The following is a 17280-nucleotide window of genomic DNA, read 5'->3' as shown; positions in this document are numbered from 1 at the left end:
ATCCTCCCTCCATCCCTCCCTTCCAGCCTGGACTCCAGAAAGAGGGGCCCCAGGCACTCCTCCGCTTCAGCACTTGGAGAGCGCCCTCCAGCCCTCCATTTTCTTCATCCAGCATTCTGCAATCTTACCGCTGGGAAGGTTTTGAATGGAGTGTGTGTAGATTTGAGTGTGTTGGTTCCCATGTTCCCAGGGTGGGGAGGTGGGGGGGGGGGGGGGGGGAGGGGCCAGGCTGGCTGGAGGGTTATGTTTAACCCACTTTGGCTGGGTGCCAGGCTCTAGGCAGCATAGCTAGAGATCATTGGTGGAGAAGAGAGGAACCTCATCTGTCTGAGGTAGACATGCTTTGTTTCTGTTTCGGGCCACTGGGTGGGAGAGACATGGATGTGCGTTACAGTTAAAAAGTTAAGGTAGATTTTTTTTTTAATAACGTTGGAAACTATATAATTATAAACTTAATACATTGTAACTGTTGGCAAAGTTAAAAAGAGAGCACATAGAAGGTGCCCCCCCCCAAAAAAAATTCAATCTTATCAACATTCTTAAACAAAGAATAATTATTTGATGTTTGCTTCTATTTTTTGTTATTGTTGTTCTTTGGTTCATTTGCTTTTTATTTTTGTTGGTTTTTGGTTTTTTTTTTTTAGCTCTCTAAAAACGTTTAAATTACGTCTTAATTTTATTCTGTGTGTAAGCATATGTAGGCATGTGTTTGCATGTCGCAGCACCCAGGAGGTCAGAGGACCACTTGCAGGAGTCAGTTCTCATCGCCTGTGTGTGTTCCAGGGATCAAAAAGATGTTCATGCTTAGCGGTGTGGTGCATATCTTCACCCAGTGAGCCAGCCTATTGCTTCCCCGCCCCCACCTTTGAGACGGGGTCTCCCTCTGTAGCCTAGGCTGACTTCAGGCTCACAGAAATTCTGCTGCAGTCTCCTGAAGGGCTAGGATTAAAGGCATGGGCCACTAAACCCAAGATTCCATTTATTCTTGGCATACGTGTATATATAAAGTTTAATAAAATTGTATCATAAACTATATGTATTTACATATTTTTGGAAGGTGCTAAAGATGGAGTCCAGGCCCTTGCACATTAATCTTGCATTCTGCCCCTGAGCTGTAGTATGAATCTTAAAGGTTCTTATTAATAAAATCAAATCTGAGGCCAGTTATTGGGGTGAATGCTGGAAGATCAGAGACACAGAACAAGCCACAGCTATCTCACCTCGCCAGTTCCTCAGCTGGTCTTGTTTCCTCAGGCTGGAAGCTTCTGAGTCCTCCTCCACATGAATCTCAGCTGAACTGTGTTGCTCCAAAGCCTGAATGCTTAACCAGCTAAATGCTTAACTAACTAAATGCTTAACTAGCTAAATGCTTAACTAACTCCGGTGCCTGGTTTTCACATCTTATATATCTTTCTACTTTCTGCATCACACCCTAGGATTAAAGGATGGGTTTCTGGGATTAAAGGTGTAGGTCACCATGCCTAGCTGTTTCTAAAGTGGCCTTGAACACACAGAGATCCGCCCGGCTCTGCCTCCCAAGTGCTGGGATTAAAGGCGTGCGCCACCACCGCCCAGCTTCTGCTATGGCTTGCTCTGACCCGTTTTCTAGCCACCATTTCTGGCTCTGTTCTAGTGGCTGTCTGTTCTCTGACCCCAGATAAATTTATATCGGGGAACATACAATATTTCGGGGGAACACAATACCACACTGAGCTATACTCACAGCCTGTTAGATATTTTAACATAACTTTGTATCGTTTTACAATTGCCTTCATTTTTATTTCTTATTTTCCAGACAACCTTGATATGTAGCTTAGGCTGGTCTTGAACTCATGACAAGCCTCCTGCCTCAGTCTCCTGAGTACTGGGGTTACAGGCATGTATCACCAAGCTTTGCTCATCTTATAATCCCCTCCCCCCAGACAGGGTTTCTCTGTGTAACAGGCTTGGCTGTCCTGGATCTCACTCTTTAGACCAGGCTGGCCTCGAACTCACAGAGATCTGTCTGCCTCTGCCTCCTGAGTGCTGGGATTAAAAACAGGTGCCGCCACACACGGCCCATCTTGTGTTAATTTAAACTTTCCATAAGTCTTACAGGAACATGTAACAAACTTCAAATAATAGAAAATTTTCAATGAAAAGTAATCTTCCTTTGTACTTCTTGTCTGTAGACTTCTTTCAGAAAAACACCACTGCCAGTTTCTGTGGACAGTTCCAAAAACTATATATGCTTACAACCAAGTACATGCATACATGCATACATTGTATTCACTTAGAATCAAGTACATATGTACAAGCATACATTATATACATTTACAACAAAGCACACATGTACATGCCTACTATCTTAATTAGAGTTACTGTTGCTGTGACGAAACACCATGATGACCAAAAGCCCATTGGGGAGGTAAGGGTTTATCTGGTTTACACTTCCCCATTGCTGTTCATCACCGAAGGAAGTCAGGGCAGGAACTCAGTCAGGGCAGGATCCTGGAGGCAGGAGCTGATGCAGAGGCCATGGAGGGGCTGCTTACTGGCTTGTTCCTCATGGCTTGCTCAGCCTGCTTTCTTTTAGAACCCAGGGCCACCAGGCCAGGGACAGCACCACCCACCATGGGCCGGGCCCTTCCTCCCCTAACAATCACTAATTAAGAAAATGTCCTACAGGCTTGCCTACAGCCTGATCTTATGGAGGCATTTTCTCAACTGAGGTTCCCTCCTCTTAGATGACTGTATCAAGTTGACATAAAACTATCCAACACATCATACATTTTTCATATATATGCTAGCATACTATACATACATACTATTTTATGCTTTTTAAAAAATTACCTTTGAGCCTTGGCGATCTTTCCATATCAGCACATAAAATTCATTTCATTCAACATGTAAGCAACTGTGTAATTTGTTGTCTGGGGACAGTCTGGGGCGGGGGGCTCTCTCCTGGGCACTGAAACCTCTCCCATGTTGGAAAACAAGGATATTAATCTATTTAAAAACTTCAGAATTCTGGGCTGGGTGCGGTATTTTATACCTTTAACCTCAGCACTATGGAAGCAGAGGCAGGAGAATCTCTGAGTTCGGACCAGCCTGGTCTACAGAGTGAATTAATTCCAAACCAGTCAGGACTACATAGAGACTGACTCAAAAAATAAAAACAACAGGAACATTGGATTTTCTGTTTTTCTTTGTCTTTTAAACCCTGTCTTGGGGGAAAAAAAGAGGTCTTTTTATTTTGGAAGAACCTTTTTGTTGTAGTTGTTGCTATTGTTTAGATAGGGTCTCACTATGTGACCCTGGCTGTCCTGGATCTCACTCTGTAGACCAAGCTGGCCTTGAATTCACAGAGACCCACCTGCCTCTGCCTCCCAATCTCGGAGACTAAAGGTGTGCACCGCCGCCATCACCACCCTGTACAACTGTAGAAGTTTTAAGTCAAAAAACATAAACAGCAACAACAAACACCAAACCTTAAAATCAGTGATGCATGGTAGCTGCAGTCCCAGCCTTCTGGAGATGGAGACGGAGGCTTGCCATGAGTGCTGGCTAGTCTGGACTACAGTGTGAAGTCCTCTGCCCCTCAATCAATCAAATGAAATAAAAACCCGTACTCACCGAGGATAACTACTGTTAGCATGTTCTCCACATACTGCATATCCTGTGTTTATACCCACGTATATTGACAGAAATAGAACCATTCTTATATAGTGTTTATTTTGCAATGGTATTTTTACTTACACACACACACACACACACACACACACACACACACACTTGTTGTTTGTTTGTTTAGAGGTATTTTTGTGCTTACTTTCTCATCACTGCATATTCTTCTGTAACAACATCTTGTAGATGAATTTTTCTTTGGGCTGCCAGCTCACAAAAACAACAACAACAAAAAAAAAAAAAAAAAAAAAAAAACACACACACACACACACACACAGAGACTTACTGATTGGCCTATAGCTTACGCTTGCTCCTAACCAGCTCTTATAACTTAAATTAACCCACTTCTATTCATCTATGTTTTACCCGGTGGCTTTTTACCTTTTTTTGATTCCATACGTCTGACTCTCCGTGTCTTGTTGGTGTCTCTTCTACACCCTAATTATCTCCTCCTACTTCCTCTCTCTGCCCAGATGTTCCACCTATACCTCCTGCCTACCTATTGGCCTTTCAGCTCTTTATTAAACCAATCACAGCAATATATCTTCACACAGTGTACAAATACCCCAAAATATCATCTATACTTTGTTGTTGTTGTTTGAGACAGGGTTTCCCTGTGTAGCTTTGGTGCCTGTCCTGGAACTCACTCTGTAGTCCAGGCTGGCCTCGAACTCACAGAGATCGGCCTGGTTCTGCCTCCTGAGTGCTGAGATTAAAGGTGTGTGCCACCACTGCCTGGCCTCATCTATACTTTCATGTTTTTAATTTAACCTGTAGTTAATCAGTAATTGTTCCATTTCTGGCTCTTTTATCTCCTCCTCCTTTAGAGACAGGGTCTCATATAGCCTAGGTTGACCTTAAACTTACTGTGTAGCTGATGTTAGCCTTGAATGGGCATCCTCCTGCCTCCTCCTCCTCAGCGCTGGGATTCATCATGCTGGCATCCATATATCTGTTCTATCCCTATACTCCTGACCCCTACAAGACTTAGGTTTTTTTGTTTTTGTTTTTGTTTTGTTTTTCCTAGACAGGGTTTCTCTGTGTAGCTTTGCGCCTTTCCTGGAACTCACTTGGTAGCCCAGGCTGGACTCGAACTCACAGGTATCTGCCTGGCTCTGCCTCCCAAGTGCTGGGATTAAAGGCGTGAGCCACCACTGCCTGGCCTTTTTTTTTTTTTTTGAGCTGAGTATCGAACCCAGGGCCTTGCGCTTGCTAGGCAAGCACTCTACCACTGAGCTAAATCCCCACCCCCAAGACTTAGTTTTTGCTACTGCACAAAAGGCACACCCTCTCCACATTTTATCTTTCTTATCTTGTCTCTCCCCACCCCCAGAGAATTACATGGTGTTCATGGAATAACCAGGAGGCCTTTGTCCCACACCTTACCCATAAGCGGTGCCCCAGCTCACACACACTTCTTGGTAGAATTCAGCTTGGGGGTAGGGGCCGGGTGTATCGTGCACAGATTTGATTTCATTGTCAGGAATGGAGCAGAGAGCCGCTCCCTCCTAGGGACCACTGCAGATGCTGTCTGGCCAATAAAGATGGCAGACCAAACTCACACTCAGCAGTCATGGGGGTTGGGATTATAAAGGCCTGTGGCTTGATGGGTCTTCTTCATTGTGTCTCCCACACATCCCGTGCACACCATACCCACCATGGCCACAAGCATTGTCAGGAAGCCTGCTATTTTCAGGGCTCACGTGGACTTCATGGCCATGGGCAAGAAGAGCATGAGACTGTACATTTGCAGCTCAAGAAGCAGGTCCTCTGAGTGACACATTCCATCCACAGCCCCTGGCACACAGCTCACCTATGAGCTCATCTGTCATAGATCTTCTTTAAAAATGTAATCTCAATAGAGTGTGTGTGTGTGTGTGTGTGTGTGTGTGTGTGTGTGTGTGTTGCTTGGGACTGAACTCAGGGCCCACTGAGCTGTGTCCCCAGCCCCATGATAGACATTTTCATTGAAGCAGTCTTAGACGTGTCAATATATAGAAACTACCCTCCCTTTTGTTAGTTTTTATAGACAGGGTCTTACTATGTATCCCTGGCTATCGTGGAACTCTCTCTGTAGCCCAGGCTGACCTCGAACTCACAGAAATCCTCCTGCCTCTGCCTCCCAAGTGCTGGGACTAAAGGCGTGCGCCACCACCGCCCGGCCCTCCTCCTCTTCTTTGATAAAATGATATGCATTTGTTCGTGTGTGTACCGGTGTTAGCATGCCAAGGCACACGTGTCAGAGGACAGCTGTGGGAGCCAGTTCTCTCCTTCCACCAGGTGAGTCCTGGGGATCAAACTTAGGTCAGGGGTGGCAGTTAGCTTCACCTGCCAAGCCATCTTACCCAGTACCCCTTTTTCCTCTCCCCTCCCTGCCACGCCCTGTTTTCCTTACTGTCTGTACCTCGTGCATTCGGAACACACTCTCTGAGCCACAGTACAACTTGCCATTGCCCGATGTTCGACTTTCTTCTGTTTTTTTTTTTTTAATACAAACCACTGAAGTGAATGTTTTTTGTTTTTTGATTTTTTTATATCCATTTTTAATCACGCCAATAAGTGTTTTGCAAACTGCATTCCCAGCACCGGAATCTTGGTATAGAGTATAAATATTTAAGTACTTAATGGAATAGAATGACTTGCTAAAACCGGTTCATCACACCCCATTAAGGAGTTCCTTCCTCGAAGACTCCTTTCCTGTGTGAATCCTGTTTCCTGGCTTTATCTTAATGTTTTGGTGACTGGATCAAGCCCAGGGCTTTGTCCTGCTCTGCAGATGTCCAGCACATGCTCCTCTCCTCACCCCTGGTCTTTGGGCTCTGGATGTATTGATTACCAAGAGACCAAATAAATATTTCTAGCTGGTTTTAACCAAAGCCCAGATTAGTTAAACAACAACAACAAAAAACACCTTTTTTTTAGTCCAGAGTCCTTGGCCTTGAAGGCTTTACAATGAGGATGACCTTGAGGTTCTGACCCTCCAGCATCCACCCCCTCCACTCCCCCCCATGCAGGGGTCACAGACTTGAGATAGTTCACTTAGTTATGCAGTGCTGGGGATCGAACCCAGGGCTTTGAACTTGGTAGGCAAGCATTCTACCACCCCACATTTCCAACTTTAATTTAAAAATTAATTTTATTATTAATGTGTGTGGGTGTTTTGCTTGCATGTATGTCTGTGTGCCCCTGTGCATGCCTGGTGCCAGCTACCATGTGGGTGCTTGCTGGGAATTGAACCCAGTAGTGAGTGCTACCCTGCACCATCTCTCTAGCCCCAAAGATTATATATATATGACATGATCTTAGTATGTAGCCCTCACACTTCCAGTGATCCTTCTACTTCTGCTGGGATTGAGGTATGCACTGCCATATCCAGCCTGTAGTTTTTAATATCTTTTAAAAAAATGAAATAAAGGCCAGCCTGGGCTACAGAGTGAGTTCCAGGAAAGGCGCAAAGCTACACAGAGAAACCCTGTCTCGAAAAACAAAAACAAAAACAAAAAATGAAATAAATGTTTCTTTGTGCAAAGAAATATAAGGAAAAAATACATATTATGTCACCTTTGAAAGTTATTTTATCATTTTTATTTCTTGAGAATGTCAAATGTCATACATGTACACAGTTTAATATAATATCTATCCTCCACCTCCCTCCTCCAACTCCCCCATCTGCCCCCCATCTCCCTCACAACATCTTTTTGTTGGTGGTGGTGGTTATTTCAACTAGTCCTGGTCCAGTGGAGCTTGGGAAAAACCTGCCAGTGGGCAGACCCTTAAAAGAGACTGATTCTCCCTCCCCAGCAGCTCCTCAGTAAGGGCTGGGGCCTGGATTGCCTCCCCCATCTACTCTGGAATGGCTGGCTGGAGCTTCTGTGGGTCTTGTGGTGGTAACTAGAGCCGTGTGAGTTCATGAGTGAGACATGTCATGTCCAGAACACAGTATTTCACAGCACTCCTTCCTGCCCTCCAGCCCATATACCTTCTGTTCCCTCTTCCTTGAGGTTCCCTAAGACGTGTGTGTGTGTGTGTGTGTGTGTGTGTGTGTGTGTGTGTGTGTGTGTGATAAACATGTCCCTTTTTAGGCTGGGATGTGTATGGTGGGGCAGGGGTTGATAAATATGTCCCATTTAGGGATGAGCATTCAGTCACCTTTTCTTAGAACTTTGACTTATTATACACCTCTGCATTAACCGATGCCCACTGCAAAAGGAAAACTGTGGTCAGGGCTGGGAGCAGCCCAGGTCTATAGGTACAGATATAAACATTTAGGGCGCAGTTGAAAACATGTCCATTGAGCAAAATAACGATAGCTGGTTTCACCCTAGTGTCTCAGCCTTCCTAATGCTGCGACCCTTTAATACAGTTCCTCATGTTGTGCTGACCCTCAACCATAAATTGCTACTTCATAACTGTAATTTTGCTCCTGTTATGAATTATAATATAAATATCTTATATGCAGAATAACTGATATGTGATACACACACACACACACACCCAAGGAGTCTCGACCCACAGGTTGAGAACCACTGCCCTGAGGTTTTATCAAGTAACCCTGGCTGTCCTGGGACTCACTCTGTAGGCCAGGCTGGCCTTGAATTCACAGAGATCCACCTGCTTCTGCCTCCCGAGTGCTGGGTTAGCGATGAGCTTCTGACTAGGAGGATTTCAGTTTCAGGTGTGAAATCCATCCTGTGGAGTAGGCTCCAAATCCAGGCAGAAAGTAGTTGTGTACCAGTGACAGTTGTGCCCTAAGGCACCAGTGGGCACATGTTGCCTGGCAGATCAGAATTGTGACATAAAGGTTCAAGAACTGGGTAAGATCACTGATGTCTTTTCTCCGGAAGCCCACATGGAGCCTTCTATCACAAAAGCCAGCTAGCAGGGAGGAAGTTTCCGGGTTAGCTTGAGGTTGATGTCTCTATGTTCTGCAATCAAGGTGTGTTATAGGGTTAGTATGTAGTTATGAGACATGAAAACATTTTACATTAAAAATGCTTTTACATTGAAGAATACAGAGCTGGAGAGATGGCTCAGAGGTTTAGAATACCTTGCCAAGGACCTGACCTATGTCTGACAGCTTGAAAGCCCCTTAACTCAGCTCCAGGGGGCCTGATGCCCCCTTCTGGATCCTTTGTGCACCTGCACACACACACACACACACACACACACTTAAAAAATAAATCTATTAGTGTATTTTATTTTTTTGAGACAAGGTTTCTCTGTGTAACCCTAGCTGTCCTGGAATTTACACTGTAGAACACAGAAGTCCTCCTGCCTCCCCCCTCCCAAGGGCAGATATTACAGGTGTGTGCCACCATGCCGGGCTACAACTAATCTTTTTTTTTTTTTTAAGAATATAATCAAGGCTATGCTTTGTAATCCCAGCACTCGGGAGGCAGGGGCAGGCAGATCTCTGTGAATTCAAGGCCAGCCCGGTCTACATAATGAGCTACAGGCCAACCAGGGTGTCATAATAAGACCCTGTCTCAAAATATACATCAAAAAGCCAAAACAGCAAATAAATAAGACCATTGATGACAAAGAGCAAACAATAAAAAGTATCCTCTCTCCCTGTTTCTCTTTCCAAAGTAACCACTGTCTACACTGATGTCCTCCTTCCTAGAGAGTCATGCCCTGTCCACAGCGCTGAACTGCAGAACCGTGCCGGCTCTCGGCCTGACTCCCACCACCTTGCCTCCCTTTGGGTCGAGGTGGCGGGGCTTTCTTTCATTTGTTAAAGCTCATCTCCCAAACTCTGCCACGGGTGGATCTAGAGGCTCACAAGTTACTTTATACATCTTTAAAATAAGTGCGGTTTTTTTTTTTTTTTTTTTTTTTTAATCTACATATGAGTGTTTTGCTTGCATGTATGTAAGTGTACTGCATGTGTGTCTGGGGTTGGGAGAGGCCAGAGGAGACCACCGGATCCCTTGGAACTGGAGTTAGGTCTCTTGTAAGCTGCTGTACCGAACTCAGGTCCTCTGCAAGAGCAGTATATATATATATACACTCTTGGCTGCTGAGCCATCCCTCCAGCCCCTTTCTTAGCAAGTCTTGAAGAAGTTCTCCACCAGACTGCTCTGTAGAGGGAGATATTTTTAAACTCTGGTTCTTTTCACTGATAATGAATAATTCCTCACTTTCCATTTTCCATTCGTCTTTTTCTGTCTGGCTTCCCAGGAAGGTGTTTGGGGTTGGTGGAATGCTAGAACTTCGCATCCAGAGCGAGGACCCCCCCCTTACACAACCTCACTGTGCAACACTCCTTAGTGACACTCTCGCACACAGCACGCCTTCCGCTGTCAGATGTAAACTGCTTCTCCCACCAGGCTCTCTCATCTCTCAGACACCCCGGGTGTTTTCCGGTCTACAGAGTAGGATGCCTTTTGCAGGCTGGTGGAGAGGTCTTCGGTGTACCTCTTCCATCTCACACTCTATGTTGATGTCTCAAGTGTCTTATTTCCCCCTCCAGGGAAAGCCATATGTCTTTGACCGTGTGTTCCCCCCGAACACGACTCAGGAGCAAGTTTATCATGCATGTGCCATGCAGATCGTCAAAGGTAAGAGACTCATCTCCTGGATATATTTTCCCATGCTCACCATCCCCCACCCCCAGCCCCCTACCAAATCTCTTTCTGTGCCTTCTCTTCCAGACGTCCTTGCTGGCTACAATGGCACAATTTTTGCATATGGACAGACATCCTCAGGGAAAACACATACCATGGAGGTGAGGGTTCTGACTGGGGGTTGAGGGATGCTAGGACGGTTCACAGACTAAAGGATCTCTATTGGGCACGATCCAGGAATCGAGGGTGGGTTGAGTCGGAGGCAGATGGGTCTGGAGGATGAGGAGCAATGTGGTAGGGGAGGTTTCGAGGAATCCCTTTAGCCTGCCCACGTTCCCTCCCTCTCGTGACCCCAGCTGTCCTCCTTTGATCCAGAAAAGCGTCATCAATGGAAACCCAAAGGCTGCTCAGTTATCAGTTTCCCTTTGAAGGCAGACATGGCGGTGACCATCTCCTATCTGAGGGTGCTCTCTCTGTCGCTCCTTGCCTGTGTCCCCTGCCTGCCTCCGAGCTGTCTCACCGTGAGCCTTACTCTGCCTTCACTCCTCAGGGAAAGCTGCACGACCCTCAGCTGATGGGAATCATTCCTCGGATTGCTCGAGACATCTTCAACCACATCTACTCCATGGATGAGAACCTTGAATTCCACATTAAGGTGATCAGCACAGGACTTCTGGGGGACCTAGATGGAAAAGCCTAGAACGAACCCGCCAAAGCTTTACTATGCCCTCTGGTTGCCTCAACTTGTCACCAAGATGTCCTCTCCTGCATTTTCCCAGCCACCACCCACCTTGAGTCTGTGTTAGATTTGAGATCACCCTCTTGGGGCTGGAGAAATGGCTCAGAGGTTAACCACACTGGTTGTTCTTCCAAGGGGCCTGGGTTCGATTCCCAGCACATACATGGTAGCTCACAACCATCTCTTACTCCAGTTCCAGGGGATCTGATGGGCTCTTCTTGCACCATTGCATGCGCATGATCAACAGACGAAACACTCATACCCATAAAAATAAAATTAAAATAACAACAACAGAACATCTCACCTCGTCCCCTTTCTTCCCGACCAGGTTTCTTACTTTGAGATTTACCTGGATAAGATCCGAGACCTTTTGGACGGTGAGTGCTCGGGCTTGGGGGGTAAAGGTATGTGAGGAGGCTGGGGAAAGAGAAACCACCTTTATCCAGCGTTTGGTGGCAGATGGGCATCCAGGACATGTCTCCTCTTCACACCAGAGTCCTCTAGCTCTACTCCTCAGGGATGGTGGTGCTTGCCTATAAATCTAGCTAGGGAGGCTGAGGCAGGAGGATTGTGAATTTTGAGGCCACCCTGGGCAACTTAGCGAGGTTGTGTCTCAAAAGGAAAAAGATAAAAAGGGGCGGGGTGGAGGTGAGTGGTGGAACCTGCCTATGGAGAAAGAGGCCTGATGTCCAAACCCTAGTCAATAGGGCAAAATCAGAGACGGGAGGAGGGCGGGGGTGGGAATAGAGGGTGGGAATAAAGAATAAAGGGCTTTCCTAGCACGAGTGAGATTCTGCGTTCAATCCCCTAGACTACAGAAACAAACAAAAAACAAAAAAAGAAAAAAAAATTCCCCAAAGCCTGGGAGAGTCAGAAGACGATCTTAAAGGTGGTTCCACATTATGGAGCCATAAAAGCTGGAGCCCTGTGAGGAGGGGCAAATGGCACCTCCCTGTGAACGGGGGCCTTTGCCCCCACCCCCAGTCTTCCTGCAGGGTACCCAGGGGTGCGTGGGTACGGTGGGTACTGGCTTCTCTCACCCTGCTCTGTCTCGATTCAGTGACCAAGACAAACCTGTCTGTACATGAGGACAAAAACCGGGTGCCGTTTGTCAAGGTAAGAGCCGTGTGGGTCCTGGCAAGAGCCCGAGTGAGGGAGGAGGAGGGGTCGGCGACCCAGACGGCGGGTGAGCCGATGTGCCAAGAGGGACTTGAAGAGCCTCCTGACAGGTCCCTGGGGTGGTATGTGGGCCGCTTATCCTGAAGATCAAAACGTGTGGTCCCTGCTATTTGCCTCCTCCAGGGCTGTACGGAACGCTTCGTGTCCAGCCCAGAGGAGATTCTGGACGTGATCGACGAAGGGAAGTCGAACCGTCACGTAGCCGTCACCAGTGAGTGGGGCGGGGGACCAACAGCTCTTGGGGTCTGGAGGTCTTCTTGCTTTCCTTCTGTGCTCCCTGGGGGCGAGCAAGCCGGGGAGGAGGGGTCTCCTGCCTGTGTTACCCACTGCCTAGGAGATGACAGAGGAGGAGGGGTGGTCGGGAAGCCCTTTCTGGCTCGGTGGGCGCCGCCGTGGCTCGGGGAGGCCGCCAGTGGGCACCGTGGCTCGGGGAGGCCGCCAGTGGGCACCGTGGCTCAGGCTGCAGCTCTGCAGGGGTTGTAGGTAGAGGCCCCGTGTTCCCCTGCTCCCCCAGATATGAACGAACACAGCTCTCGGAGCCACAGCATCTTCCTCATCAACATCAAGCAGGAGAACATCGAGACTGAGCAAAAGCTCAGCGGGAAGCTGTACCTGGTGGACCTGGCCGGGAGCGAGAAGGTTGGGGATCCCTGGGGGGGGGGGGGTGGGGGGTTGGAAAGGAATCCTGGGGGGGGGTGGTGGAAGGTTGGCCTTTTTAAAAATTAAATCTGAGACCGGGCGGTGGTGGTGGCGCACGCCTTTAATCCCAGCACTCGGGAGGCAGAGGCAGGCGGGTCTCTGTGAGTTCGAGGCCAGCCTGGGCTGTGTAGAGAAACCCTGTCTCAAAAAGCCAGGTGAGGTGACAGCCTGTTCTGTAACTCTGACAGGTCAGCAAGACTGGAGCGGAGGGAGCTGTGCTGGATGAGGCAAAGAATATCAACAAGTCGCTGTCGGCCCTGGGGAACGTGATCTCCGCCCTGGCTGAGGGCACGGTGAGTGGTCCCTGGGTCTCTCATCATGCCCCAGTCCATGACTACCCAATCCCTAGTGAGAATCACTGCCCTTTGTTGCCCCGTTGAAGTGGTTTTTCTCACTCGTGGCCTGCCTCCTGTTCTAGAAAAGCTACGTGCCGTACCGCGACAGCAAGATGACGCGGATTCTCCAGGACTCTCTGGGAGGAAACTGCAGGACCACCATGTTCATCTGCTGCTCGCCATCCAGCTACAACGACGCCGAGACCAAGTCCACCTTGATGTTTGGGCAGCGGTCAGCGTCAGGGTCCCCGGAGGGAGCCCAGGGGCCCTGCCCCTGCCCCATCCCTTGCTACCCCCACCCCATCACCAGAGACCAACGTGAATCTCATCTGTCTCCTGGCTTCACTCAGGGCGAAGACTATTAAGAACACCGCCTCCGTGAATCTGGAGCTGACTGCTGAGCAATGGAAGAAGAAATATGAGAAGGAGAAGGAGAAAACCAAGACCCAGAAGGAGACCATTGCGAAGCTGGAGGCCGAGCTGAGCCGGTGGCGCAATGGTTAGAGAGGGATCCCCACCCCACCCCACCATGGGAGTAAGAGGTGTGGCTTAGGGAGAGCCCTGTCTGGGAGTGTTGAAGGCCAGCAACAATCTCTAGGAAGCCAGGCTGTGTTTCTGGACGAAGGGCAGAGGAGCCGTGGTGAATAAGCCGATTACCTACCGAGGTCCTCCAAAGGTGGAGGAGCTGAGGTCCCGGAGACCCTGGCTCTGAGGAGTCTGGGGGGGGGGGGGGGGGGGGGGGGGGGGGGGGGGGGGGGGTGGACTTAAGCATGCAGCTCCCTCTTCTCCACCTGCAGCCACTTTTCTGAGTGCTGTGACGTGACACCTCAGCTAAAGCCACTTAAGAACGAAAGTATCTACTGTGGCTCACAGTCTGGGGGTGCAGGGGCATGATGGTGTTGGTGGCAGGAGCCTGAGGTAGCTGCTCACATTCCACCTCAGTCAGGAAACAGAGCAATGGGGAGTGAAATGATGCAGCCCACATTTAAGGTGGATCTGCCCAGTGTGGTCCACATTTAAGGTGGATCTGCCCAATGTGGTCCACATTTAAGGTGGATCTGCCCAGTGTGGTCCACATTTAAGGTGGATCTGCCCAGTGTGGTCCACATTTAAGGTGGATCTGCCCAGTGTGGTCCACATTTAAGGTGGATCTGCCCAGTGTGGTCCACATTTAAGGTGGATCTGCCCGGTGTGGTCCACATTTAAGGTGGATCTGCCCGCTTGAACAAACTCAGTCTGGAAACCCCCTCTTAGACCTCCAGAGCTTTGTCTCATGGGTGATGCTGAATACTGTCAACTTGGTAAGATCAACCAACACACTGTCTTTCCTCTCCTCCTGTCGCTCTGTCAGGAGAGAACGTACCTGAGACGGAGCGCCTGGCTGGGGAGGACTCGGCTCTGGGAGCTGAGCTCTGTGAGGAGACCCCCGTGAATGACAACTCATCCATCGTGGTCCGCATCGCACCTGAGGAGAGGCAGAAGTATGAGGAAGAGATCCGACGCCTTTACAAACAGCTTGATGACAAGGTGAAGGCAGTTGGGCAGGGCATGTGGCTGGCAAGATGGCTCAGCAGCAGGAACAGGTGCCTGAGCCAAGCCCGGTGACCTGAATCGCATCTCCAGGGACTCACGTGGTGGAAGGAGAGAACCACTCCCACAGGTTGTCTTCTGGCCTGCACGTGAGCACCGTGTGCACACCCCACACAAACACATGCACACTGTAACTTTTTTAAGAAGAAGTTGCTTTGTGCTGCCATTATGCTGAGGGAAATGAGTTTTAAAAGCAGAAGAAAATGGAAGAGACTGGTCAACTATCACTAAATATGACACTGTTAACGTTTTTCTGTTCTTTTCGCATTGTGCGACAGGTATACAGGAGAGGTAGTTTGCATCTTATTTTTCCTTTTTAAAAAAATTTTGTGATTGATTGATTTTTATTTTATGTGCATTGGTATTTTGCCTACATGTATGTCTGTGTGAGGGTGTCAGATTCCCTGGAACTGGAGTTATAGACAGGTGTGAGCTGCCATGTGGGTGCTGGGAATTGAACCCGGGTCCTCTGTAAGAACAGCCAGTGCTCTTAACTGCTGGGCCATCTCTCCAGCCTCCTTATTTTTCTTTCTTACAGATAGTCTCATATTTAGCTGAGCCCCAAACTCCTGGCTCAGCCTCCTCAGTTGGGATTACAAGTGTGGCCACCCTGATCAACTCTAGTTTTTTCCCGTCCGCATTACATTACACTAGTTTTAACAGTTCTTCATAAAAAGGTCTGTTTAGGGCTAAGGGCATATAACTCAGTTGGTAGAGTGCCTGCCTGGCATGCACAAAGCCCCAGGTTCAATCCCCAGCACCATGTAATGCCAGACATGGTGGCACATGCCTGTAATCCCAGCACTCAGGTGGAGACAGCCATATCAGAACATCAAGATCATTCTGAGCCAGGTAGGAAGTTTGAGGCCTGGAAACTGTCTGGAAAACCAAAAAAGTTTCTTTTAAACAGATGCTTTTGAACCAGATGTGAATCCATTTATCAAAATGTATTTGGTTGTTATGAATAAACATTTGTTTTTGAGGCTGGAGAGATGGCTCAGTGGTTGAGACCACCAGCTGCTCTTCCAGAGGACCTGGGTTCCATTCCCAGCACCCACAACCATCTGTAACTCATGTTTTAGGAGATCTGATGTCCTCTTCTGGCTCTCCAGGCACTAGGCATACATGTGGTACACAGACATATAGGCAGGCAAAACATCCATATACATATACATATAATAATAAAATAAAAATAATTATTTAAAAAGTAAACACTATACACACATATAGACATATAGACATACGTGCATATGTGGAGAGAGAGAGAGATTGATATTCCTGCCCTATAATACCAGCACCTACAAGGCAGAGGTAGGGCAATTGGGAATTTGAGGCCAACCTGGGATACATAGTTCTAGGCCAGCCTGGGCTACATGGTAAGACCCTGTCTCAACACACACTTGCACAGAGATCCTGGTCAAGGTGGCACATACCTATAATCCTAACACTTGTTAGGTTGAGACAGGGGGATCAGAGTTCAAGGCCATTTGCAGCTATATAGACATGCAGAGTTCAAGACCAGCCTTAGGCATGTGAGACCCTATCTCAAAAAGTACCCCCAATTTTTAATTTGATTTTTTTCTTTTAAATGATTTGGCTAGACTGGAGTGCTAATATGAGAGTTCTAGGCTACAGGATATGGATGTCCAGACTTTTGCTGTGTACTGTCACAGTGGTCCCAAAGGAATTTAAAAGTGACATGCTGCAGTCCCAGAAAGAAGCCGGGGACCAGGCTCCCTTTTGATAAGTGAGCTTTCCAACTCACAGCAGCACTCTGATTTTTGGGGGATCTTGCTTCTTCTTCTGGTCTCGGCACTCTAAAACGGGAGAAGTAGCCCCTCACCACCAGCTCTTGCCTCTGACAGGACGATGAGATCAACCAGCAGAGCCAGCTCATCGAGAAGTTGAAGCAGCAGATGCTGGACCAGGAGGAGGTAACAGCCCTAGGGAGACCACAGATGATGCTTGCTCGTCTTCATCCCTGCCAATCAAAGCAGGCTTCTTTAACCCAGGGGGGAGGGGCTGAGGAGGTTGGCAGAGTGTGGGCATAGCATGCCCGAAGCCCTGGGGTTGATCCTCAGCACAGCGTAAACCAGATGTAGTAGCACATACGTGTAATCTGGTGCCCACCTATAATCAGGATTGAAGTTCAAGGTTACATTCTTGGCTACAAAGACTTGGATATATGAAACTTTATTCAAGAAAAAAAAAAGTGCATGGAAAAATGGGCATTCTACTTACTGGCTAGTGACCCATGAAAACCCTTAGGATCTGGAAACTTGACTTAGGAGATTGAGTCAGGAAGATCAGGGTTCAAGGCTAACCCAGGCATGATAGTGCACGCCTTTGTTCCCAGCACTCAGGAGACAGAGGCAGGTGGATCTCTGAGTTTGAGGCCAGCCTGGTCTATATAGTGAGTTTCAGGATAGCCAGGGCTATACAGAGAAACCCTGTCTCAAAAACAAACAAACAGACAAGAGTTCCAGCCTATTTGTAGCTACACAGT

The 17280-nt window shown here is 47.9% G+C and overlaps 1 protein-coding gene across 2 annotated transcripts in view; it reads left to right on the top strand.

Annotated features, from left to right (window-relative positions):
- The window catches only part of Kif5a (kinesin family member 5A), a 37283-nt gene that overhangs the window by 7349 nt on the left and 12654 nt on the right, over positions 1–17280 (top strand). For both annotated transcript variants that reach the window (XM_036169578.1, XM_036169579.1), the window contains exons 2-13: positions 10139–10226; positions 10320–10393; positions 10783–10887; positions 11300–11348; positions 12032–12087; positions 12274–12361; positions 12665–12789; positions 13038–13142; positions 13268–13416; positions 13535–13683; positions 14536–14711; positions 16640–16708. In XM_036169578.1, coding sequence (XP_036025471.1) covers positions 10139–10226; positions 10320–10393; positions 10783–10887; positions 11300–11348; positions 12032–12087; positions 12274–12361; positions 12665–12789; positions 13038–13142; positions 13268–13416; positions 13535–13683; positions 14536–14711; positions 16640–16708 — 1233 coding nt within the window. The remainder of the gene's footprint in view (positions 1–10138; positions 10227–10319; positions 10394–10782; positions 10888–11299; positions 11349–12031; positions 12088–12273; positions 12362–12664; positions 12790–13037; positions 13143–13267; positions 13417–13534; positions 13684–14535; positions 14712–16639; positions 16709–17280) is intronic.

The sequence above is a fragment of the Onychomys torridus genome, chromosome 20 (genome assembly GCF_903995425.1).
Source record: "Onychomys torridus chromosome 20, mOncTor1.1, whole genome shotgun sequence".
In the NCBI taxonomy this organism is placed as follows: domain Eukaryota; kingdom Metazoa; phylum Chordata; class Mammalia; order Rodentia; family Cricetidae; genus Onychomys; species Onychomys torridus.
The sequence above is the reverse complement of the archived record's forward strand: the minus strand, read 5'-3'. Positions and strand labels throughout refer to the sequence as shown.